Below are 27,633 nucleotides of genomic sequence, written 5' to 3' on the forward strand. Positions count from 1 at the left end.
GGGGATTTCTAGAAGTGGTACAGTTCATACAGGTAAACACTGCATCGCACTAGTAGCCTACATGCAAGAGGGGACTATTGCAATGTCTCTTTCTCTCTTTATATTTCTTTGTGAATACATATTTGTGGAATGAAGGAAGACATGATTTTTTTTCCCACTTTCGTATTATCAAATTCAATAACATTATAGTACATATTTTGTATTACAAACCAAGCTTGACATTAGTTAATTTTACTTGATTATTTATTTAATTCAATTAATTGTTGGTAGTTGAACATCAGGACTGGAGAGAACAAAACTGCATTCTCCAGGAAAAACTCCTTTTCTCTATTATACTGAGTGTCACTCAGCCTTTTAAATTGAAATATAATAATACCATTTTTTTATATAGTTAAAATCCTGTCATACCGAACTGGATGGTAACTAGCAAGACAAACCTCTTCCTGTTCGTGGTTGAACATGTCAGAGGTATTGAAAGCAAGAATGTGTGAAACACAATGTGAGCTCTTGCTTCGAGGCTCTGGTTGAAAACAATTTGCTCAGCAACCGGGGGTTGGAGGTGGGGCCATGGGGGGTGTACAGGAAGTCTCACTGCAAATCTCAGAGAGCCCAAATCCCTTTATCTCTCCCCTTCTGAAAGCGCCAAGGGGCTTAGGACGGGAGGGAGACGGGCGGCCCGATTCAATCAACCTGCCACGAGATTGGCCTCTAATCCTGATTTACAAATATGCATCGCTTCCGTACTTTATGATTCGTACAATCCTCTGTCAAGTTCAGAGCGCGTCGTTTTTAGTTGCATCTGGAAATCATGGTGACGCGGAGAAATACTGCCAAATAAAATAAGAATAAGAATAAAATAATGCACGATGATATTTGGTAACCCTCCTCTACTGATTGCATTGTTCCATTTAAGACCACTTATGGTTTATTTCAATCTGGAGTATTCTTCTTAAATGTGGCTCTTGTGGCTCGATGGGTTGTGCTACTTATTGATTCTCCACCTCCGTCGAGATTTAGGACACAAAAACCAAACAATATGTATTTAGAGGCAAGCTGTGGGAGCCTCTAACAGCTTTCCAAATAACCGTTTCTTTTTTTACATTTATTATTTCAAACTGACTCATAACAAACCAGAATGTAGAAATCGTGGCAAACTGTTTATGGATCTAAAGATGTGTTCTTTCCGAAGGAGAATAGGTTAATATTATGTCACGCTTGTTACGGATTCAGTCAGGGCCATGCACATGCACACGCACACGCACACACACACACACACACACACACACACACACACACACACACACACACACACACACTGTATGCATGATGTCATATGGGACTGTAACCTGTAAGCTAAAGCCAGCTCGCCATTTCTATTGTTAGACACTATTGAGAACACACACACACACACACACATTAATTAACATTATTGAGATTGCCAGACCAACAGGGCTGAATCAAGAACAGAGCAGCCATCATCAGCCAGTCAGATGACAGACCTGAGATCAGGATTAGGACTCCCCTCCTCTGTCTGAAACCCCCTGAGCTCATCTGTTCAACTGTTTAATGACACTCTGCCAAATGATGCATTCAGGTGACGTTACTCTCTCAGCAGCTACACTCTCTCTGAGGTCCCTTTCACATAATTCTTGCTTAAAATCAAAAAAATTCTTGGTGGCCCTGTTTTATGCTTTAAACTCATTTTCTTCAGCCATCAGCTGCTATTCGTGAGAAAAAACAAACATCTAATGTTGTATAAATTCCTCTGCAGAATGATTCAGTCATGCCATTGTACAGGGCATGTAAGGCCACCAGAGAAAGCCATTTGGGGGCTTGTCATCAGGCTATGGCACAACCATTTGTCACGCTAGTTTGTACAAACACATGGCTGGCATTATAGTCTGAACTCTGCATGAAGATTTATTTGTCAATATAGCACACAGTATGAGGGACAGATGTGTGTATTGCATGAAAACATAAATGTCCCACCTTTTTTGTATATAAAGATGTAGATGCATGTTGGACAAGGCTCAGACAGACAGATGTGAAAACACCTGCTATCACTCTAGTGTCTGTGTGACAGTAGTAAACACTCACATGCACGCAGTCACACCCGTCACTGCAAAGGGCCCTACATACATGCCTTGAAATGATGATCATTATTTGAGGTTACACCACAGCAGTGTGTTTCTCTCACTGTGTCATGCTGGTACCAATCATTAAAACTCCTCACTTACTCTGCACCAGGCCACTGACTTTTCCGTCTGTGTGTTGTTGTTTTGGGGCATTTTTTTAATGCAAATGTAAAGCTTAGCCAGTAATTGTTAATGCATAGATTTTGAAATCACATGAGCTTTGACTCAAAGTCAATGCACATAGATATTTAATGTGAAACAATTAGTCACTCAACAGAAAATTAATCAGCAGCTTTTTTGAAAATGGATTAATCATTTCGATCATTCATGAAGCAAAAATACAAAATGTCCCCCATTTCCAGCTTGTAAATAAATAGGTTTATCTGTTGTTTGTCCTTTTGCGGTATAGTAGTAAACTACCTTTTGAACTATTGGTCAAAACCAGAAGGGGATTTGTAAATTTTTAACAGGGGATTGATCCGGATAGTTTCATTATGGTGGTCAACTAAACAACATGCTCTGCTCTCTCTCTCTTACAATTTTTTTATTTAAGGTGCATTTACTATATTTTTAACAATCAATTAAGAAAGTAAATCATAGAATTATATTCAAATGAATCCTCAATTGCAGCTCTGCGAAATATGCAATTAGGTCGAGAGGAATTATTGAATTATCAATGGCATTTTTAATGAGGACACACTCTCACTGATAATAAATAAAACTTGAGAACCAGTGAAATGCCAGTGAATGTCAGTCAGTGAAATGGAAGTCAGCATCCAGCGTGTAAGTGTTGGATCATATGTCATTCTGTCACACCACAAAGACTCACCGGGTAACCCTCACCTTCAGCAATGCATCTTCATTTAGTGCGGGGTGATATGTCTGTGTTGTTGTGTTAGCAGAATGTCTTTTCTAGACAGCACCCATCTAACAGTGCATCTGACATCTTGTCATGTTGTCCATCATGTGTGGGTGTTTAGTTGCATATGTGTGTGCACGCATGCCCAGAGGTGCAGTAGGATTATTTCTCTTCTGTATTTGCTACTGGGGATTTCCCGTCTGCGCAGGCGATCAATGATATTCTTGGTATGCAGGAGAAGCTGCTCCCTTTCTAATCTAACACACTCAGTCTGTATGTAAGTTTGTATTGTCTTGATGTGATTGCAAGTTGTTATTCCATTCACCTGTGCGCTCGCTCCAACTCACCTCTTCACACCAAACTAACCTGCTGAAACCCTCTTTTGGAGAATAGTTGCTCCTCAGCATTGCAGCCAAGCCTTTTATGTCCATGTTCAGCACAACAGGACGTTGTACCTTGTTCAGACCACCACGTTAATTGTTCCTCAGGAGCTACACCTGGTTGTATTGATCCAGTCCAGCCTCGGTTGTTTCAGCTCAGCGAACAGTACATGGAATGTTTGTGGGTGATGTACAGCGTGGAGGGGGCAGGCGATTGTGACAGCAGACGTTTAGAGACACGAGGGAAATGTAGTTGGAGTTCAATTTCATTGATTTGATTGCAGCCATCTTTGAGTCTAGTACAGGAAATAGTTGTAATGGCTAATTTGAACAGTAACAAAAGAACATTGTGGTGGATTTATTGGTAGTGAAAGCAGTCATGGAGTATATGATTAGGAACGCTTACTACTGTATCTATGTTCCCACCATGTTGATGTGCTGCAGATATTTGAGTAGTATTCCTGAAATCCATTTCTAAAATAGGAAACACTTATAGCAAGGCCGATGAGAAGTTTATTAAAAGAAAGAGAACGAGGCTTTGGTCAGATTGAATATACTGTACAACTGATCTCAGTGTTCTTAAGTTTTAACAGCACAAACCAAATTAAAATACTTCATAGAAAATATTAAACCACTCCTGCAGCATAATCAACTTTTCTGCATTTATTGCAATATATTTCAGTTTTATTTTTGTCAAAAAATATAGCGAAATGAATGAATGTGTTTGCCAGTCAGGATGTTGCCCCTCCATCTGCCAAGTAGTGGAAGTATGTGCTGCATGAATGGTTTGAAAAGTTGGAGTTGTGATGCCTTTGTTCTGTGATGACAGCCTGTCATTATACATATTATAAATTCAGGCAGATCCAACCCTCCATTATCGTTCAATGAGGAAACTACGAGCACACGTCAATCTAAACATGGATTTTGGATCACTCAAGGAACAATGTTTCTATATATGCAATGAATTCCATTCATAGCCATGACAGTCCCCAATATGTATTTGGAGCAATTCAGGAAACGCAAATAGGGATACAACCAATGGCACACATGCCAGACTACAAACCAATGTAGGGCAACCACACAGGGCCTTCAACATGTTGTCTGTGCCAACGCAGCTTGGCATGCCCACCCTGTCTGATGTCTCATCATGGCCCCTAATGCCAATCTCTCGGGTGGAGGTGGAGAGGCCGATGGCTGCAGGGCATGGCCGGAGGACATTAGGGAAGAAAAGCCAAAGAGAGAAGACAAGATGTCGACAGTAAACCTCAGCATGTATACTGTCGATTGTTCTCGCAGCAGACATTTTGACCACACAGAAGTGAGTTTAATAATGGCTGCTTTCAATGTGGGTGATCCCGATGGCAGGGCCCTGACATGCTGAACATGTACATGCTGGCTCATTGGCATGCTTTACTACAAAACCTGAATGGAATACAGCCATCATTAATGTTATGAGTTAGAATTCTGTTTTTCCCACCATGTCAAGTAAAAATGACTACGGTAAAAAAAAAGGCCTTTTCTGAAATTGTAGTTTTTAAAGGAGGGAAGCCAGAGGGATGAATCCTAGTATGTGTGTTTGTTGGCGAGTGAAACCGAAAGACAGTTTGATAAACCACCTCAAGCTCGCCACCACTGTGGGGTACCTGCTCCACTCTCCTCCTTCTCTGATCCCATTACCTCCCATTCCACTGAACCAATACATCAAAGCAGATGTAAAGTTTCTGCAGATACATTTACAATACTCCACATGTGTCTTGTGTTTTAGTTTATAACCAGTTGAGATTATGCAATATATAACATTGTGAATTCTTGTGTATAGCGTATCTAACTTGGACAAATGCACATTGGATATTGTGAATGTTGGAAATCCACATTGAACAGAATCAGATCAGAATGATGATGGTTTTGATGTCTTCAGTACTTAATGTCTTTGTCATGCTGTGATGTTAAGATGCTTGTGTTTCTGTCTTTCCTCTCACAATTTAAGATGAAGCATGCAGACACCAGCTCAGATCATTTAATGTTTAGTTTATTATGTATCAAAGTTAATGTCAATCCATATGACAAAGAACACGTAGAACAGCTGTTTTTTTGTTTTGTTTTGTTGCCGAAAAGGAAGTTCCCCGGAGGGTGTGTCACCCATAAACAGAGCAAAAAAATAAATGACATAGTAAATGATCAACACCTTCTCTCCCTCTCTCTCTCTCTCTCTCTCTCTCTCTCTCTCTCTCTCTCCCCCCCCCCTCTTGTTTAGGTAAGGAATGATCTAACTAATGAGCTGGAGAAAGCAGACATTCAGATTGCAGACACAGAAAGTTTTTCGAACGATCCTTGTGTCAATGTCAAGAAGCTCAAGGTAAGTGATCCTTCTTGAACAATTCGATCTAGCTGTCAAAAAAAAAGGTTCAATTATTACAATAAAAAATACTGTAATTGTGTTTGAGTTGATGCCATCCAGAGTCAATCTCGGACAATGAATACGTTATCTGACTCTTGAGCAAGGCAGCTTACCAAGGACACTGTATTGGCATATACACAAGCATACAGGGTTTCTTATTGTATTATTAATTTTATTAATATTATCTTCTCTCTTTTGACATTTAATGAGAGAACAAAAGTAGACCCTTATTGGGCCAATATTATGTTATACCTATATATTTGTAACCATGTATTCATGGTTTTAACATGCATGATTGATCAAAATCGCTTTGACGAATGCAGAATAATGACATGTAAATGCAGTCAAGTTTGAAGGGCTAAATTATCAGAACTATCTCCAGAGGCAATCAGAGATGCTTCTGGCCTCAGTCGTAAATGCACAGTGAGTCAGTCAGTGCCGCATATCGTTTACAGCAGGTAACAATGTCAATGGAAGTAAATCAAACACATGACCTTGTGTCTGATGAGCTCAACTGGCAACATGGTTAAAGAGTGAAGGAGTATAAATATATATATATTTTGATAGGAAGTTATGTAGCACAGTGAGAGAAAAAATGTAAGAAGCAGGGAAGGCAGAGTGGTTTGACATTTGAGTGGAAGATATGACGTATGCAACACGGAGCAATTTTAAGGAACGACAGAGTGATAGAGAAGGAACGGCGAGATAAGCTGCCTCTCCTAAAATATATGTGTAACTCTAAAAGTTGTCGCCTGACATTTTAAGCTGACACATCCTTCCTTGATCAACTCTAAATATTCAAATCACAGTGTCGCCTCGAAAGCTTTTCAGACTGTAGGATAGGCTCGGATCAGGTGGGCGGGGCCACTCTGACACAAGAATGGTCCGTTTCTCACTGGTCTCACAGCAGCAGTTTTCTGTCTCCCTGACAGCTACGTCACATGATGAGGTAGAGGGGGACACAGATGCTGTTGTAAAGGCTGGTCTTTTATTTGTTCTACTTTGTGTGTGATTGTGTACGTACAGTACGTGCGACTGTGTGTGTGTGTGTGGGGGGGGGGGGGGGGGGATAAGGGAACCACTGTGTGATCCACAAATAGAGCACTTACATCTCTGATCCAGCTGAATATTTAAAAAGGAGACAGGCATTTCTGCTGCAAGGCATCGAAGCAGCCGTCAACATTTCTTAGTCGCTTTCTGCTTTTTTATCTGTATCTCTCCTTCTCTCCCATTTCTGGATAGGCTGATGAAACTACATCAGAAAACGCAGGCTTAGAAGAAAAAACACAATCGAGTCAAAATCAAGTCTTTTTCTTTTTTTTCTTTTTTTTCTTCCTCTTCTTCTTCCTCCTCTCCTTATTTAACACTAGAATAACAAGCATTTATTTTATAGACCAGGGCTTTTAAACATGTTTGTGACTGACGGTCAATTAAAACCTGTTAACCCCCACCCGTTTTTTTAGGTTTCTGCTCAAAATGACATACCCAAACTAAAAAGGGTGTAGCTCTGCAACCACACAAGCTATTTGAATAATGTTGGTGTTATAATAAAGGGAACACAATGAGCTTTTGTTCAGATGTGTAAATATTAGCATATATGTTACTGGTTAAGAGTAAATAAAGATGAATCTTCTATTTTCATAGAAGTTTCAGGTTTGATTAGAGAAAAAAAGCACTTTCAGGATGAATATATCCTGGATGGATGCACAGCAAAGGCCTAAAATCACCCAGATAATAATACAACTTGTGAACAGACTCTCTGCAAAGTTTGACTAAGAAAAAATAAAGCAGAACAATAGTTGGAGACTTTTTAGTAAAGAGAATTTAGGCGAGGTCTCTAAAATTTGCATTTGGGCACATTGAAGCACCATCTGTGCCATTTGACTTTTCTCATGTACCAAACCATTTATTTCACTTTCACTTTTACTTGTGGTGATCAATACATGCAAATACATCATTATGTGGCTTTAAAACAGTAAATCAAAGATAAAAAAACGATCAAACAAAGTGGTGCTGTGCGCTTGCGTGCTGTGCGTAATGCCGGTTTTTGGATCTGTCACAGCGCAGCTGTTGCGCGCAGATATCTCCGCCGGGAAGGGCGGATTTTAAAGAACGACACGTCATTGGAATACTTAGAGCCAATAGAATCGATTGGTACCAAGAAAGACAAGATTGACAGCACTGTGAGCCAATAGGAGACAGAAAGGCGTCGCCATATTTTAAATGTGAAATCCGATTTGCTGAAATTGAACTTCCTGACAGCTGATTATGACGCTTCCCCAAAAGTCCGCCTGGTTTTTAAAGGGACATACACACACTAAAGCCATGCCAGCTGGAATGCAGGGGAGAGAAACGTGTTTTCTTCTTCTCAAGAACAAAAGTATGTTGAATTTGCTGAATGTAAAGCTATGAAGCGATTAATATTTCTGTGTTCTTTGGCTTATATCTCCGTGATACTTTGGTGTAGAAGGATTCTGTAAAGATATTTAGAATCTGTGTGAAGTCCTCTTGCTTTTGAACATCTCTTCTTTTATGATTGCACAAAGCTACATGTCGCTAGCTACGGAAACGTTCTGAGTGGGCCGACACCTGACAAAATTCTGATCATGATATTTGTATTTTTATTTCAGTTGGTGTTTGAGTTGTGTTTAAATGGCTCACTGATACTTGTAGCCCCAGTTGTCTTCTTTAATTTGATGTACAACATCAATATATTTGCTCATGTTTATTATAATATTATAGACAGTTTAGAACAAAACATCAAATCTGCCCCACAGGTGGGGCAATGGGGCTTAAGTGGTTAGGAGCTTGCATTCAATAGAGGGCCACATGAGAAAAATATCCTGAAATCTAAATTAAGTCCAAAACACTTCATTATTTATGAGTATTGAATTATTCATCATGCATCCAGAACTCTTACCCTGCAGATATGACGTAGTAAGGGTCCATTACTTTAAAAAAAGAAATTTGCCTCACTGATGCAGCATTTTTTGCATGACAAAGAACCCTCCATACATGTATAACTGTCATTATTATTATACAACTTTTCAGTTACTACATTACATAAAAGCAGCCATTTCCAATTTTAGAATTCAATGCTCTCTTTGGTTGTGTTGTATTTGTGATGGTCTAAGCCACCACATCCACCTGACCTCTTTACCTTGGCAGTAGCTGCTGTATGTTGACTAAGATTAAAATATATAATGCACCAATAACATTTCAGCTGTAAACAAAGGGCTCAAGTCAAATGGTTTGCACATATATTATCATTATGAGTTTGTCCATTTCATATGATCGGTTATTGATAATATAATCGCAGACGCTGCTGCTGCTGTTCCTGTAATCTGCAGTGTTTTTCTCTGATGAAGCACCTCTGCTCCTCCAAATCCCCAAATATCACCAAGCTTCAGGAAGAGTCTGTAAAAACAGAACACACGGTCTCCTTCCTCCATATTCTGGGTCTGATACTCCAACAGTTTGAAGACTGTTTTTGAGTTTGTTGATGAGGTCAGAAAGGCTCAGATATTGTTTTGCATACTGACAATATTTTAGTAACTTTTATTCAGAAGTTTAGATAATAATGCCACATATGTGGTCAAAACAGTATGTATAATATGTATGGCTCAAACGCATTTATTAGCGATCAAACACGCACACACACACACACGCACACATGCACACACATCCTAGCAGACATGGGGAGATGGTTTAGGTTTAGTAGCAACACATTGCCTGCAAATCATCACATAAGCTCATAAAAAAAGGCCATCATTGGTGTGTGTGTGTGTGTGTGTGTCTGTGTTTGTGCCTAATAAGCCTTAACAGTGCTTGATCGGGCTTATGAGGAGCAATATTACTCAAACCACTATCATACATTTATCACCAACATAAAGTAACAAAAAACCCTGTCACGGATAAAGCCGGCAAGGCTGCCCTAAACACGACCCTCTTTGAAAGCAATTATGTTTATAATATATAAAAGCTCAAGCATCGAGGGTGATTTGGAGCCTTGTAGTGACCTAGTCCATCTGTAATGGACAAACACAACACACTCACTAATGCCCTTGCCTACTATACACAGTCTTTTCATGTTTTTGCCAGGCAGGCCAGAATTTATACTGATGCTGTGGTCCTAGGCCGTGGCTGGAGTCCTTTGGGTTAAGTGCCTTTCCTCCAGTGTAGGGCAGTGTTATTGAGTTGCCACTTGCACTTACACACACACAAACACACGCACACACACACACGCACACAGTGGACCAACACTTCAGGCTTCGGGCTTTTTTGCAAAAGACCCCTTTAAATGTCCCAGAATGCTTTCTGGCTTTAATAAGAAGCCTTTTTATTGAACTGCTCAGCTTTTTTTAATGTTCATGTCCTTTAGTGTGTGTGTGTGTCCCATTTGTAATGATAGAAACTTTTTTGATAATTCTGTGATGAAAAAAATGTGCTGTACAATTTGAGTGTAGGAAGTACATTAGCATCTATCAGACCAACAGACCGATATATATATATATATGTAAATATATATATAATCTTTCTGATTTTGGGTGATTTTTTTCTATATATTTTATCCAGTATATCCACTCTATTTAGAGGAATAACTACATTGTTTGGCTCCTGGGTAGCACCTTGTGGGTCTAATCGCCTCAAGGAATTGGATTTAAAATGACAGTGATTGGTTGCCCCCTCTGATTTGTGGATGAATGACATATGGTAGAGATTGCCTGAGGGAAGATGACTTGATGAACTTTATTCATAATGGTTTCTCATTATCCAGTATAAAGGCAGAACAATATGCAGTAGGTTCATTGAAAGTACTGCAGGTGTAATTCCCTTGGTTTAAACAAAAAAAAGCTGCCTTTAGATAATTTTTCATTACAATTCAACCCAACTAAAAAGCAGTTTGTCACAGTGATCTGTTTTATAATTGCATTTAAAAAAGACCTGCTTCAAATCAGCAGTGCGCTAAAAGGTTTCAATTGATGGTTGTTTGCAAGACATAATATTTTCACCTGATCCAAATAAGACAGAACTGAACACACCATGGAACACTCAGAGTACATGTCATTGAAAACGCATTACATTTTAAGTAATGTTTTGCCAAAGAATGAGAATCTTATTGCAAGTCGACAAGTCTTGCGTAACACCACATTATATATTCATTAACATAATTCATTCTTTCAGTACACAGATTTTCTTTTCTTTTTTAAATATTGCTGCTAGATTTTTTTGTCTGAAGTGTCATGGTTGAATACGGGCCTTATGATCGACTATTCTCCATCCTTCACACATCACCTCCAGCCTTGTTGAGCATGTGTTGATTCATCCAACCTGTTATTATTATTTAATTAGATTTGGGGTGTTTTTGAACCGTGTCATCTGCTTGTGTTTGTACAGTACTGTACATATGCAACTGCACACTAAATTACATTGTTGGTCCTAGAGCCTGATCTTTTTTCCCCATCAGGAAACATGCTGCATGTCCACCCGGTCAATCTAAATTATTTACAGAGTCAATCAACAGGCCGTGTGTGCCGAATCTCCATGTGTATCTGTGCTGGTTGGAAAAGAAAGCAGTTCTGCTCCACTTGTGTCTCTGTTGTTATGGATCGACATTTTGCCACTTGATATTGCCTCTAAGCCACTGCTCCGCCCGAAGTGCATCACCATGGTGCTCATATCTGCCATTTAAGTGATGATGTGTCTTTCTTTCTTTTTTCAGGACAATGATGTTAGAATCATTATCGGCCAGTTTGACGAGAACCTGGCATCCAAAGTCTTCTGCTGCGTAAGTCCGTACCCTGCATTCAGTTAGGAGTGAAAACTGTCAGATATCTTGTAAAGTTACGACAAAATAAATCTGGTTTGGTAAACAACATCGGAGTGATATAATTTTCCCTCATGTGTAATGTTTTGGTCTTGTTGCTTAGTTCATAATTTCAGTATTCCATAAGCTACATTTGTTTAGCAGCTCACATAAAGTAAGAATAATTACACAAAGGTTTATTCTTTATATATTATACTGTATCTCCTGCTGTTGTATCACCTCAACTTGCACTTTCTTTCCGACCCCTTCCCAGGCATATAATATTAACATGTTTGGTAGTAAATACCAGTGGATTATCCCCGGCTGGTACCAAGGCAACTGGTGGGAGCAGGCCAACAGCACCAACTGCACCACTAAGAAGCTGCTCACAGCCATGGAGGGATACATCAGTGTGGACTTTGAGCCACTCAGCGCTCGCCAGGTCAAGGGCATCTCTGGCAGGGTGAGCTACACCCACTGTTATACTTAAGAGGATGGTTGTTTTTCAATCGTGTTAAGCAATTCAACATGGCATTAAATGTTAAGTCATTTTAAATAAAAAAATTACATTCCCAAGAAAGGGAATCACCTACAAGTCGGTCCTGTGTCTGAATGATACAATGACACAAGCGTACCATCTCCACAAAAAGACACTTCGGATGCATGTTTTTAAACCAGAGACCAATCATGGGATTAATTTTCATACTGTATTACCTCATACAGTAGCATTGATGCTAAACCAGCATTTCAAGTAACTTTCAGGGTTCCCATGCGCCCTGGAAAACAAATTTTTCAGACATTGATCCCAGCTTGTTTTAAATGGCTAAATTGGTTGGCGTGTTTGGCTTAGTTGCTCACATTAGATTTTCGCTTGGAGCAATGGCTTCAAATGTGTGTTGAGAGAGTTGAATAATAACAACTGGGAAGCTGGGGCAAAAACAAGAAATGTGAGCTCAAAACACAGGCTGATACAGGGCTTTCTTTTGCCTAATTGTTAACATTTTCTCTTCTCACACATTGCTTCTTTTTTAATGCAAAATGAACCATAACATGACATGAAAGGTTTAACTTTTATAGCGGCAGCTTCACAATAGAGAAAAGTACTGCACATCTGCAGTCATCTTTGCATTATAATCTAATAATTTCCAAGCATGTAAGAGACTATTTCATAGATGAGCCACAGACTTATACAATGAGGAACATATTAGTGTCCCTGTATGTCATACCAGCTGAAGATGTCCAGGAAAAGTTCTGGAAAAGTATCTCTATAAAAGAGTGGGAACTCTGCCTTTGCATCTTAAACCATATGGAAAATTGGTCAAGGTTACACCAACAATAGTACATTTGAAGCGATCCAATAGTAATGCCTTTTTCAAAGAATTTATTTTTTACATTAGAGGCACATTTTGTCTTTTTGATCTCTCTCCCCTCTTTCAGACCCCGAAGGACTACGAGAGAGAGTACAGCCGAGAGCTTCAGCAGAAAGGCGTGGAGGCCAGCAAGTTTCATGGCTTTGCCTACGATGGGATCTGGGTCATCGCTAAGACCTTGACTCGAGTTATGGAACTTCTCCGGGTAAAACAACGAAAGAACATCTTCCATAACTTCACTGTGGATGACCGCGAAGTGGGGAAAATGGTGCTGGACGTCATGAATGAGACCAACTTTTTTGGTGTTACAGTAAGTTCAGCAGCAATTTGCTATATTCTTTTAATAAGGTAATTATGTAAAATATGGCACAGTCTGACGTGTTGGTAGTTAAAAAAACATGTCATACTTCACTCACTTTCCTAATGTAAACTGAGTGATCAGAGCAGCCATTATACACTTAGTTGACAAGGGCAAACACAAAGATACTATATATAAGGAAACAGCCATCTGCGTCTATGCATATACACTATGTATGTTCTATGTTTGTATACTATGGGGGTGGCAAAATCTGGAAACACACAGAGGCATTAATTACTGCTTCGTAAGCTTGTTTGCAGATGAGATATCTAAGCCATCCTTGTCTGTGGAGGATGCCCAAAGTGGTGTCATTTGGTGATGCAGACTCACTCCAATGCATTCAAGATTGATCCTGGTGGCTATGCTATCTACACGCTGTGTGTGTGTGTGTGTGTGTGTGTGTTGACTCTCGCTGCCTATTGAGCTGTTGGAGGATATCAGCTGTTCCTGTGTAAAGGACACTCCCGTTATTTGAGGATTCCAAGCCGCTACCAGCCTAGACATCCAGTAGGCAAGCAGGGCCTTACAGTAAAACCGAATATTACACATATCATATTCATAAGTGTGTTTTCAAAATGCTAGTGAGGACAAAGGGGAGAAAGATTGGCTATACTGGAATATTAGGAAGGTAATAAACACTTACTAAATAAGTAAAGGTGAGAGACTGAAGTCAGGGAGGAACACAATACATAAATGGATACAGATAATGATAGCAATACAGATACAGTATAGTTTTCAACAGAAGAAAAGACAGAGAAAATAGCCTTGAGAAATCGGTACAGGCCACAGACTGGTGTTATTGTGAGTTCCTTGGCTAATGTCCCTAAAGATGTATGTATGTTGCAGCACTCTCCCAAATCCTCCGGGTCGTCATCCTCACCCCTCTGCTCTCACCCCTCTCACCTCAGACCCACTCAGGGTTGCTGATGAGAACCAGGCTGACATTGAGTCTTTCCCCAGAGACTCGGGGAAGCAAAGCCGTGCAGGATGCAATTTTGATGGTTGTGTCGCATTTTATGCACGTTTTACTTCACACTAATAGATAATGAAGTCCTGGTGGGGTGTTTGGATGGACTAGCAATCTTAATCTCTCCCGTCCTTAATATTGGTATTGACTCATATTGATTCTTCAGATGTTGCCATCAGTGGTGGAAGAAGTCCTTTACTAAAGTGAATTTACCACAGTGTATAAATACTCTATTACACGTAAAAGTCCTGCATTCAGATTTTAAATAAGAAAGTGAATGTTCTCTCTTAACGTAACAGAGTAAAGGAAGAAAGCTTTGTACACTTTAAATATATTGCAATATTTCTAATTTACTTTACATTGCACCTTTGTTTACTGTACTTTATATTTAAATACTTATGTATAGCTACTTTTGACCTGTGGAAGTCATGATTGATGTCCCACTGTATTAATGAAAGCTTGCTGTAACAATGTCATGATGAAGGGATGACAACAATGATGAAGTAATAAATCAATGGATTTAGAGAGTTTTGTTTTACATAACAACAACATGGAATGGGAAATGGACATAGTCGTAAATTTAGAGTAAATCAAATTGCTCTTGTTTTGATGAGGTTAAATTCTTCTCTGAATGATGTGTTTGTTTTTGGCAACCACAATCCTGATTGCTATAATAACAAAATTCTGAGCAAGAACCGTGTGCATGTGTTAAACAATACATGGTTTAAATACAGCAGCATAACAAAAGTAATTAAATGCATCTTTGTACCCAAATATTTGAGATCTGTTCACTATTAAAGCTGTTATTTTAAGAGATAACTAAAATGAGATCAAACGTGTTCCCTGTACGTAGCACACACTTAGTACATAGATACTTCCACCCACGCATTACAAACAAAGACAGAGGAAGGCAATTTGCATCCACTGCATACATCTTTTATGCTATCTTCGTATTCAGATTTCAAATGGGGCTATTGCACAACTCTCTGGGTTTGCTTGTGAATTACAAGGACTCCTACTGGGTTTCCAATCAAATTAATCCATGTGCAGTGAAATGTCTACCCTTGGTTTTAAATGTGTGCATGTGTGCTTGATAATATGGGATCATACCTTGACATGAGCCTCGTGTCTCTCCTGATGTCACGCTTTTACGCCTTGTGTTTGCTGTGTAAACACACAGGTCTCATGGGACCAAACCATGTCCATTCCGCACTGATCTCAGTCCTGCTGCTGAATTCTTAGCAGCAGCAGCTGCAGCAGCAGGGGAGTGATCATGGAGGGCTGCACAGTATTGATCTGGCTGCTGTCAGGGCCAGAGAGAAAGGCTGACATTAGCTGGGAGAGACTTTCAGGGCACAGAGAGTGCAGATAGCTGCTAGAAATTTACCCAGGAGGGAGAGAGCACATTGTGATTGGAGATGACAAGTCTGTTTGTTTGTGTTGCAAAAAAGTGGTGGTCAGTGGTCATCATGTTGGTATCAGTGTCCTTCTGGGTAATGGTGTATAGCACAACCCGAGGCTTGACAGTCACCTCAGACAGCCACACTGAGCTAAAACAGAGGGGTGTTACGTCCATCTGTTTTCCACCATCAATGTGTGTGCATCACAGTTACGTTCACATTAAGAGGGTTTCCAACTCAAACCCTAAAAGCCTGGAGGATGCCACACCTGCAGCTCACAGACTGACATTTCATTTGACCTCGGCATACCTGTCACTGACAGTATTTGCACCTTCTCAGCCAAAGTGACACCTGGCCGCCTACACCATCTCACCTCAGAAAGACACCTTCGCACACATACACATGCGTGCCGGGAAAAAGAGTGATTGCTCCATCAGACAACATTGTGACTCAGGTCTGAACGTCCTGTGAATAGTAGACAAGGGACTCCTGTCTGGGTCAATACACTCCAGTGAGGTTGCCTCAGCATAATACCTTGCAGAAAGAGGGCTTTACAGAAGCTTCTTTGAATATTGGTCAAAGGGGGTTAATTAAATCTGCGTCGCACAGACATTTATTTGCAATTAAGAATGTAAGAGTGAGTGACTGCATCCGTTTGATATATTTTGCATGTTCTCTAAACCGTGTATACACTTGAGAAAACAAATTGGGGGCTGTTAAAATAACTACACGCCATTTCAATAAGGTTTGTGTTTATTCCACTTTTGCTGGTGTCAAGGGCAATTATGGTGGCAATGCTAATACATAGCGAGAGCATAATAATGAAGCTAGCTACTCTGGAAACCTTGATACATACACTCAGTCATACAGGTTCAAGGCATGTTCCCTGATTTAGATTCCCACATTGTCTGACCTTGTTTACACAGTTGAATGAATGTAATGTCTAATGAGCTGAACCAAGGGGCACTGCGCCGTCCTACTTGCACTACGGGGATATTGCATAGCATATTGTAAGAAAGAGCAGTGTATGACGAAATAAACATTTGAGTGTTGACAAGTCAGATTGACACTGAGATGTGAATCTGTTGTATATCCCCAGGAGGACAGCAGCACTGGAGGCCCTACGTCTCAGATGTAGCTTGTTCTGCTCACACAAATGCATCATCAGGGATAGGGCACATGCATGCGCATAAGCATAATGTGACAACATATTAAGTGAATGCACATTGACATCAAAGATGACACACAAAGCCTGGGATTCAAACAGAGGGGTGGGATCCTGTTCTGCTACTTCAAAGCTTGCCATCTTTTTGAGGCAGAATTGGGTCTCCGGCTTCCTTCCCCATATTCTCCCCTCAGCTGTCTTTTAATCAGCTAATGCAAATGCTCTCTCTCTAAATATATCTCTATCTCTCTCTCCGTCTATCTGTCTATCGATCTGTCAACCCCACTCTCCACTCTCACCTGTTTTGTTAGCCAGTCAGAAATATGTGAACCCAGTTAAATGTGTAATTATGAAGCTCTGTTAGCAGGTGGTTGGCTGAATTAATTGAACACTCTTTGTAGATGAAGAGGGAGAAAGAGATAAAGAGACAGGGGAAGGAAAAAATACAACAAGAGAGAGAAAGATTGAGAATACATAGGAGAGATGGATTTGAATATGTATTACAAAATTAAGTTTAATTACTTTTGTCTACCGTGTCTGAGTTTTACAGATGCTGCCCGGCTTGAAATTGCTGTCTTGTTCCTGTGGAGTTTAAATCAAAGGCGTCCAACTGTTTTTTCTATAGGGTGGTCGTTTGTTATAAAATATGTTTCCAATGTTTCATGCGTTATGTGTTTTTTTTCCTTCTTTTTAGGGCCAAGTCATGTTTCGGAACGGAGAGAGGATGGGCACAATCAAATTTAACCAGTTTCAAGGTATGAGTGACACTAATACTACTCCTCAGATTAATCTGTATAGATTTTCTCTTCTGGTTTTGCATAATAATATAATAATTAATAATTCAAACTTATTTAGCGCTTTTCCGAATACACAAAGACGCTTAATAGTCATTTATGTATATTGTTTACAAACTTTTACCTTTGCTCAATCTATTTTGAATGAGAAAAATTGTTTCAAAGCATAAAGGGCTTTTTTTGTCGCCTCCGGCCATCCACACCTGCTCTTAAGACTCCACTTAGTCCGAGTTAGAATGAGTTCTACAATTTATTTTAATTTCAGCTACTGCACAAGTGTGTTCAATAGAACCTGCAATTGTTTGAGAAATGTTGCTGGATTACCAGAGTTTTTTAAAAAGCCACTTACAATTTTTTCAAGCCAGAAGGCTTCCACGGTTGATACACCCAGTACCGATAATGGATCCTGACCAATACAGCTCAGGAAAAGCTTGCAGCAGTCATACAGTATACACAGGAAAGAGAGGCTAAAGGAGTTCACAGTGTTCAAGTCAGAGGCTTTGTACTCACATTTATCTCATTAGTTGTTTTCCTAGAGAGGTTGGTCATTATTTGCATAACTGCGAGGGTTGTATTTCAGAAAAAATACGAAAATGTTTTAGATATTCGCTTTTGTGAGTAAAATCCCCTCAAGTCTTTCTGTAAACATCTGCTCTACTCTGTGTGTGTGTGTGTGTGTGTGTGTGTGTGTGGGGGCAGGTTAGGTGACTCTAAAACTTTAAAGCAAAAGGCCAATGGTGCTTTACTGTGCTTGATCTCCTCCATGGTGACAGGATGTATGTCTGGACTGTCACAGTTTGTACATAAAAAATATACTCTCTGTCCGCATAGCATCATCCTGAGGTTATTTTTGAGCCAGCAGGGCCTGCAGAGTGGGAGAATAACCAAGAGATTCCATCTTGATGCCGGGGATTCCCAGCTCCCGGGCTCCCCCGACTGTATGTAGCACACTGCATGCTGCTGTTCAGCCCTCCGCCTAACTAGCTTATCTTCCCCAGTGCAGAGGGGCTTGAGCCCTCTGGCTGCATATATTGAGTGTGTGTGTGTGTGAGCAGAATGTGAGTGTTTATGATCATGCCTCTGTTGGTGTTTCCAGGCTCAGTGGATTTGATCAAATATGAGACCACATGGTTCATATTGATTTATTGTGGAGAATATTTTATATTCAATTAAGACAAACATGAGTACAGTAAATATATCTGTTGTATGAGATTAAGACTGTGTGAAGTTGTGTCGACAGGTGTCATTGTATCGTGAAATCCAAACAGCAACAACAAATTATATAATATTAATAATTATAACATCAAATCCTTTAATTTGTTATACATGTCATACATATCCTAGAAGGTCCATCTGGGCAGTTCTATGTTGGTCTAACTAAATGCCCTTTTTAATAACGAATAGCTGAGCAAAAGTGTGCAATCAAATGTCTGGACTATGCAATCTAACGTAACTCTATGTAATCATGGTTCTCCTGCGACTCTGAAACATTGGGGGATCAAAATACATTCACCATCCCCTACAGGTGGAGATCTTATTAACATATCGTTGTTCAGAGAAGCTTTCTGGGTCACTGAACTCGACACTGTTGAGGACATAATGAGGATCAACACCTGACTTGTTTTTTATAGGCTTATGTCGAGCTTTACATATCCTTTAATCATGTGAGTTGTTACAGGCTATTTACTGCCGCTGCTGATTTTAAGTGTTGTAATATATCTCTGAGCTATATACTTTTTATCAACTTAGAATCTATTCGTAGCCCAGTCTCCTATGTGTAGTAGATCATTATTATGGTAGTGGTGTTTTAGATATTTAATGGGCTTTATATGAGGTTCAGAGAGTCTTTGATTTCTTTGACTCTGAGGCACCTCATCTTAAATACATGAAGTCCTACTGACAAAGGATTCGGTGAAAGAATAGTGAAAAAGAGTAGGTCCTATGTCTTTTATCAGCTGCTTTTCTTTGACCTGGGTGGAAAACAGCATGAGGTCAAGAGAGATATGAGGGAGAATTCATCAGGACGAACAAAAATGCATCCACGGTGCTCGAATCCGACTGCACTTACACTAAGCTAAGGAGTTTGTTTTTTGTTTTGAAGCAACTTTATTTATAACGCATAACAAATGATTACAGTGACAAACTCTATGCTGTACAATTCCAGTAAGTCTGAGAACAGAAATCATACCTCTTAAAAAGGATGTTTTCAATTAATCCATGGTGTACAATTCGCATAAACAAGGAAAGTAATCATCGCCATGCATTGCTATTGATTTGTATCTTTCCCTGCTCTATGTTTCTCTCCCTGAAGTGGCTGTTCATTGTGTCTCCAAAGCACACTTCCCTCAGCTAAATCCTTTCCCTATGCTACATCTATCTCTTACTATCATCGTATAGCTTTATTCCACCTCCGCCATCCCTCCTTATCCTTCACTCCATCCCTTCTGCCTCACTTGTCAAGGGTCGTGAATGTGTCACCCTTTTGACACCAGAGCTTGAGCTAGTTGGAGAGGAGAGGAGGGACAGCCCCAGCTTGAACATTTCAAAAGGCAGTGATCCTCAACATGACCCTCTCATCTGTCCTCAGAGTCTGATCCTCCATTTCCCCCCGTCAGGCATTCTTAGTGAGGGGCATCAATGGCTTTATTCCCCCTCTCACCAGGACAAGCGATGGGTCGCAGAGGCCTTGAACACAGTCGCAGTCCTTCTGAGAGGGTGGACAAGAAAACAAGGCGTTTGTCATTCTGTCAGATGAGGAGAGGTTCATTGATACATCTATGGTGATTTTTTTTAAATGTGTGGGTAAAAGGTTAAGATCTTTTGGATCTTAGAGATACTTCTCCAAAAAACCTCAAGTAAGCTGCTTTTCCATCATCTTCTACAGGAATTTGAACTAGCAACACCCTCACTGTCAGTTTACCTCAAGGCAATAGTCTTCTCACAGCCTTTCAATTTAAATAGCTCACAAGAATATCAATGAACTTTAGTGCCAATGTTTTTAAATGAAGTAGTTAGAACGCACAGATCTGACAAACAAAATAAAAATCATGATTTTGATCAAAGACAAACTAATGTGAGAAGAATATAAAATAACTCTAAAATAATGTAATCACAATAACTTACACTTCTACAAAGACGGGTCATAATGTGTTGATAAAAGAGTTCAGCATTACAAAAGATTTATACTGCGAATGAGTTCCAGCAATCAACACTTTGATATTTTACTTTTCATACCAGAATGAGTCTCTGATACAAAGAGTTCTCTGAGCATCAGTGGAAAAAAACACATTTACTTAAATACTGTGTTTAAGTATAGTAACATGTATTTTAATTGAGTATTTGCCTTTATGCTACTGTATACTTGTACTCTAATTCATTCCAGAGTAATTTGTAAATATATATGTGTGTGTATATATATATATATATATATACATGAGTATATTATCTTAGGATGAGTATATTATGTTAGGAAAGTTGTCTCATTTCCAGTGAACAAATTTCACTGATCTTCACAGATATTTAAAATGACTAATCCAACAAAAATGAGTCAAATGTCTCTGCACAGGCTGAGCGGCAGGTTGAGCATCTCAAGCCTGCTGAGGCCATGAATATTCCCTGTGGGAATAGAGTGCTGGGATAGTATCTCAAAGGAAGAGTGCTGATGTTCAATCCCTTCGACTGTTGATATCCTAACAAAGGACGTGGTCACGGCAAACATGCTTATTTATCCTTGCTCAGCACGGAGAAGTTTTGAGATATACAAATCCTGATTATGTACACATCACATGGACTGTTCTGAAATTGTTGCTCACAGCCTGTCTAGTATTTTCAACATGTACTGATGCTTTGATGCCGGAATTGGAGATCAAAATGAGGTGATTCACCGAGAGGAGAGGGGAACGCGGTGCCCTGTGATGCTGCATAAACGGATGTTATCTGTCATTTTCGTGGTCAAGGACAATGCTGCTGAGGAGTTCAATGGGCCTCTAACAGCGATAACAGGGAGAAGCAGAGACAGATTTGTGCATGCGCTCCATGCGGGTGTGTCGTGCGTACAGAAAAATAATAAGTCATTTGTCCCCTCACCCCATCCTTTCCTCCCTGGTGCACACTCTTAAGCGAGTAATCTTCATGAGGGAAGAAGAGCGAAGGCCCAGGCTTGTTCGACAAGGTCATGCTTGCTTCAGTATTACACCTGAGGGACTCATAATTGTGCCAAAAAGAGAGAAATGAAATAGCTGACCACAACATCACAGAGACAGTGGTGTTTGCAGTCTGGGGTTTATGGAGGTTTACAATCAGTTGACTGTATCTGGAGATAGTCGGTGTATCTTGAAATATAAAAACAGAGTTGATGACAATTTCAGTTGCCTCCATTCATTATTTCCCTCCACATAATATGGAGATTCTTCTCATTGAAATTCTGCTCTTGCTTGTTTCACACAAAAAATATATACACATATTTCTGTTAGCTTGTGTTTATGATTCCCTACCCTGATACACTTTAGCTCTCCATTATAATAATAAACTGATCATTTAAAAACGTTTATTTTTAAACAGGAATACATTCTCCTGTATATACTCGGCTTTATCTTAAATCTACAAATTGAGAATCTTAATCTAAATGAGTGTTGTCAAATGTCTGTTGTGGATACTTTGTTGTTCTAATGATTGATTCAGGTAGATCTCACTGTGAATCGAAGCTCGTTAATCACAGTGCCAGATTGTACAGTTTATAGCTGGACCATTATTCTCTGTGTCCAGTAAGTATTTAAATCCAATGTAATTGTAGTAGCCTCTGTTACATTTTCACTTGATACAGGTCACTGGGACTACATTTAAAAACCCTTCAGGCTGCCTCCTGCGATATTTAACATGACTTGCTAGAAAACCAAGCGAGAAAACTCCAAAACTGGTGCAACTATTAAGCCAATCGCTTAAGTAAGTTGAAGTACAAATATTCATTCTAATGTCTTTGTATACGTGTGTGTGTTTTTTAACAGAGGGCCAGGAGATGAAGGTGGGAGAGTACAATGCAATTGCTGATGTCCTGGACCTCATCAATAACTCCATAAGGTTCCAAGGTATGAAGAACACTCACTATGAGTGTTTGTGTGTGTCTCAGGGATGTAAAACTCACTGAAGAAGAAAAAAGTGTCCCGGTGCATCTAATATGTGTTTGTATTTTTTTTAAAGGCCATTTACTTACCTGCTCAGCACTTTCCTCTGTCGTTCACGTGCTCACTTGAACCAAAACTCTTACCAAAACAAATACACACTCGGGGACATACTCAGACACTACCGCCACTCCGTATCGGGACTCGCAACTCTCCTTTAACACTCTAAACTGTCCTCCATCAGCTAAATTATTTACCGGTCAATTTTTCACTCGTCCCACGTTGGCCTGTGTTGGCATACTTAATAATTAGTTTAATTCCCCTGGCTATTCCCCCCCGTCACCACTCTCCCACTTTTTCTCCCTCTTGTCGGCCATGCCCCACATAAAGAAACTCTAGGGCAGTAGCGTCTAAGATGCGTGTTTCCACATCCCTGACCACAGTAAGTGGAGATGTGTGAGTTGATGCCAATCTGGTGAGAGAGAAATAGAGCAAAAGATAAAAAAAGTGCAGTGTCTAACCATAATACCTTGACTTTGGTTCATTGAGTTATATCCACTCAACTCAGGGTAACTGAAGACCAGTAAATTGGTTTAAAATCACTGGATGTCTGCTGTAGTCTCACTATTTTGTAATTGAATGAAAAAAAAGTTGAAGGAGGCAGGTCGAAATGAAGAGAGGAACCCCTGGAGAAGGAGAAATCCACTGTTTTCTATATTTTTACCCTTAAACAAAACCTTTTTGCATCTTCTTCATAGGTGTAGAGCCTCCCAAGGATCGTACATTTGTGCGGCTGCAGCGGCGCCACATCAACGTACCCCTATACAGCATCATGTCCACCCTCACTATACTGGGCATGCTCATGGGAGGGGCCTTCCTGTTCTTCAACATTAAGAACCGCAACCACAGGTCAGCATTCAGGATTGGTGAAGCCCAGCTTTGAGAGTAGCAGGCTAAAGGGAGGGGTCAGTTGAAGGATTGCGAGTGAAGCTGAAAAAGATAAACGTGTGGTGGAGCGGGAAAGTGAATGATGAATTGGTGTTAAGGGAGAAAGAAGAAGGAGATCAATGGAAACAGAGAAGAATCACAGGAAACTGAATGGTATTGAAGTAAAAGAATGATGAAGCATGAGAATCCCTGATTATAATTTCACGTTTCACTCTCTTCGATACCTACATTTCATACTGAATTATTACCGGTGAATAGGATCTATTCTATTTGAGTGTTTTCTAACCTAACCATCTGTTCTCTCCCAGACTAATCAAGATGTCCAGTCCCTACATGAACAACCTGATCATCCTAGGAGGCATGCTCTCCTACGCCTCTATCTTCCTGTTTGGCCTCGATGGAGGTTTCGTCTCTGACAAAGAGTTTGAGACCCTCTGCACTGTGAGTTAGTTCCCTCAGCACTTTTCACTTTTACATAAAATAATTAATAGAAGTTGGGGTGAGCTCCCGGTCTTATTTAATTGAACCTTGCTCATTGGCTAACCAAATAGCTCTGTAAATGAGTGAAGATATGGTGACTACTGCTATAACACCAATCGCATGTGAGAATGGATTGAGTCTCTCTCTGGCTCTCTAGCTCTCTAGCTAGCATGGAGCTCATTAAATGCCTCCCCCCAAGTAGCTTTACTTTGTGACTTTGTGGATGCTGGATTAATTAAAGAGTTTTGATTAAGTGGTTTCCACTGAGATACCACCTTCCAGATACAAAGACGTCTCAAGCTGCCACCACCTGGCTGAAGCTTTGCTGCAGAGCCCAAGTAGAGCATGTCACGTCTGCTTCTACAGCAAAGGACCACAGAGGTTGATCCATGCACTGTCAATTAATATGTGCTGGTCTCCTTGAGTCTAAATGGTGTCTTTTGTGTCTTTTTCTTTACCCTGCCTCTGTCCCTGGCTTTATTGCTCTCTCTCGATATGTTCGTGAATGGCAGGTGAAGAGCCGGTTTAACTGTGAAGGGTTTACAGTAGTTGTGGTGCTGAAAGGGCCCACATACTGATATGCACATTTTTTTAAAACTGCACACATGCAGCATTCAAACATACAGTATACAGAAGCACTCTGTAGCTATTCATAGTCTTTATTCAAATTGTAATATTTTAAAACATGTCAGCAGTGTCCTTTGTGCTGAAGCACTAAGAGGTCTGCGTTTTGTTTCTCATAAAGATGAAATGCTCTTAGGAGTGTGACAGCTTCTATGGTCCAGGATGTTCTCCCAGGGCTCCATACTTAGGGAGGAAAAATGAATTTGACAGCTACTTATTTTAAGAAGGCTTCACAAAGCTATTTTAAATGAACATCTTGAGAAAAATGCAAATGCCTGTCAGATCAGACACTGTTTTAGGTCTTGATCACCAGTTTTAAGACATGACACAATTATGTTTGTCCCTGTTGTTCTGATAGGTTCGGACATGGATCCTCATTGTTGGATACACAACAGCTTTTGGTGCTATGTTTGCCAAGACCTGGAGGGTGCACGCCATCTTCAAGAATGCGAAGATGAAGAAGAAGGTATTGAAATATATAATATATTATGATATGTACATGTGAGTGATTAAAAATCTAATTTAAAGTAGTATTATTGATAGTATAAATTCATAATTTGATTGATCAAAGGTCTGCACATAGGTCTCAAAGATTAGTACTTGTACTTCATAATGTTTTGGGGTTGTTCGATGGTCCATCTGTTCGGACCCATTCTCGTAATCGGGATATGTCTGTTGGGCCTTCACCATGTGGTTGGAACAACGAGATGTTGCCTAAATGGTTCAACAGCCTGATTTAAGTTTAACACTAAACCCCAGCAGATGCGAAAAAAATCTCACCAAGGTGGGATCCCACACGATTCTGTTTCCATGAAACGTTGATGCGACGCTTTCAAGAAAACCTAGGAATATTTCTACATTCGCTGGTCATACAATAGACTGTTTTTGATTCCCAACTTCAACCTGCAGAAGGGAGAATCAAATTATTCAGAGGAAGAGAAGTATACATTTTATGACCAGCTCTCTTCCTATTCCAGTCGGCATTTTCCGGTCATAAGGAAAATAAATTCCCGTAGCTTCCAAAGAATTTCCCACTGCCGTACGGATGATTTATCTCCGCGCAGCTTCACTAAACAAGTCAAATTCCACATTGACCGCAACGAATCATCGCGGATTAAGATGCTGGTGTCTGGTCAGAATGTGTTTGTAACCCTGTTTGTTTTGTCTTAAGTTTAACTGTTATTGTGTTATTGGGCTAGTTTATGGGCCGCCGAGTTTTGCTAGTGCTGTTAAAAATTGACATCGTTGTTGCTGCAATAATTGTGTTGTTTTAATGCGGTGATAAGAGTGTTATTGTGTGTAGATCAGTCTCTATGAGTAGTGTTGGTAACAGTAACTTTATCAGTTAAAAGGCTGCCAGGTCTGAGTCAGGTTTCTGTGTGATAAAGTAACAGTTGCTGTATTTTACTGTGGCGGTGAGGATCTGCCTTGCATTGAGTGTATTTCTGTTCCTTATTGTTTCAATTATTACACAACACATACACATACTCATAAACACATACAGTAGCTGCATGTGTTGTGTAAAAGCTGCCTCTACACTCAAAGAAATGACTCATTGGATGAACTCAATTAAATTGTTGGCAGGTTTTCCATCCAATAATTATATGCAACTCCAACTCAAATTTAGCACATCAGTGCAATACAATGTAATTAAGTTAGTCCAACTCATTTGTATCAAATACATCTAAAATAAAATAACGATATTCATTAAATTAAATTAAATTTTGTGTTTGTCCAACTCAAAATATAAACTAACTAACTAACTAAGAAAATATGCAAACTCCACCCAGAAGGAAAGCCCTGACTGGGAATTGAACCCACAGACTTTTGGCTGTGAGGCAACAGTGCTAGCCACTACACCACCGTACAGCCCTGAAAGTGTCTTCACCTTGTAAACAACTGATTTTCAGCTGGCGCATGCGCAAAGGGTAGTCCTCAATGAAACACATTTATTTTGAGTTGATATGCACACCATCTAACCTAAATAAATCTAATAAATGAAAGTATTCATACATTTTGTGTTACACCCATTCAATATAAATATCTATTTTTGTAATTGATTTATTTAAATGTATCAAACAATATTTAAATGTGTCACCTCGAAGAAGGGCTTGAATCGTTTTTGTGAGTGTAACCTAAATAAATCTAATAAATGAAAGTATTCATACATTTTGTGTTACACCCATTCAAAATAAATATCTTCGTTTTGTAATTGATTTATTTAAATGTATCAAACAATATTTAAATGTGTCACCTCTAAGAAGGGCTTGAATCGTTTTTTTGAGTGTATTATGTGCTCCATTTCTCTATGAAATAATGGCTGCCTCCCTCACTTTGGTAGTTTTGCGTAGCTTAATCACGTATGAGACTACATCCACCATTTTGGTAGTTTCCTCTCTCTTCTGCCATTTTGGTAGTAAAAACAGTTGAGTAGTCTCAAGCACCATGTTCACACAAACGTTTTTTTCTTTTTTGCTCTCACCTCTTTCATCTCTCCACACAAGCACACGCACACAAACATGAGTGTTTTTTGATTTTCGATGTTAGGCTAGAGACATAAGTGATAGCTTTCTCTGTGTAAACAATTCAGTTGAATCCTGTCCGATCGCAACGTCTCAGAATTGTTACATATTTGTCACAAACGTCCACGTGGATTCAAGGATGAACTAATTTGAATTTGGTGGTCAAACGTTAAAGATCCAGGTCACTGTTGCCTCATGTTATCCCTATTCTTGTCAATGCGTTATCTCAGAAATGCCATGAGGGAATTTTTATTTATTTATCACAAATGGCCAGCTGGTCTAAATTATGAATATAATTATTATTATATAT

At 39.7% G+C, this 27,633-nt stretch overlaps 1 protein-coding gene across 1 annotated transcript in view; it reads left to right on the plus strand.

The window, feature by feature from the left end:
• The window catches only part of gabbr2 (gamma-aminobutyric acid (GABA) B receptor, 2), a 156,629-nt gene that overhangs the window by 80,093 nt on the left and 48,903 nt on the right, over positions 1–27,633 (plus strand). Inside the window, exons 4-12 of the mRNA XM_056417837.1 lie at positions 5,629–5,730; positions 11,495–11,560; positions 11,853–12,041; positions 13,016–13,258; positions 17,533–17,593; positions 22,636–22,716; positions 23,508–23,658; positions 24,006–24,138; positions 25,160–25,267. Coding sequence (XP_056273812.1) covers positions 5,629–5,730; positions 11,495–11,560; positions 11,853–12,041; positions 13,016–13,258; positions 17,533–17,593; positions 22,636–22,716; positions 23,508–23,658; positions 24,006–24,138; positions 25,160–25,267 — 1,134 coding nt within the window. The remainder of the gene's footprint in view (positions 1–5,628; positions 5,731–11,494; positions 11,561–11,852; positions 12,042–13,015; positions 13,259–17,532; positions 17,594–22,635; positions 22,717–23,507; positions 23,659–24,005; positions 24,139–25,159; positions 25,268–27,633) is intronic.

Source organism: Pseudoliparis swirei, chromosome 1 (assembly GCF_029220125.1).
Source record: "Pseudoliparis swirei isolate HS2019 ecotype Mariana Trench chromosome 1, NWPU_hadal_v1, whole genome shotgun sequence".
In the NCBI taxonomy this organism is placed as follows: domain Eukaryota; kingdom Metazoa; phylum Chordata; class Actinopteri; order Perciformes; family Liparidae; genus Pseudoliparis; species Pseudoliparis swirei.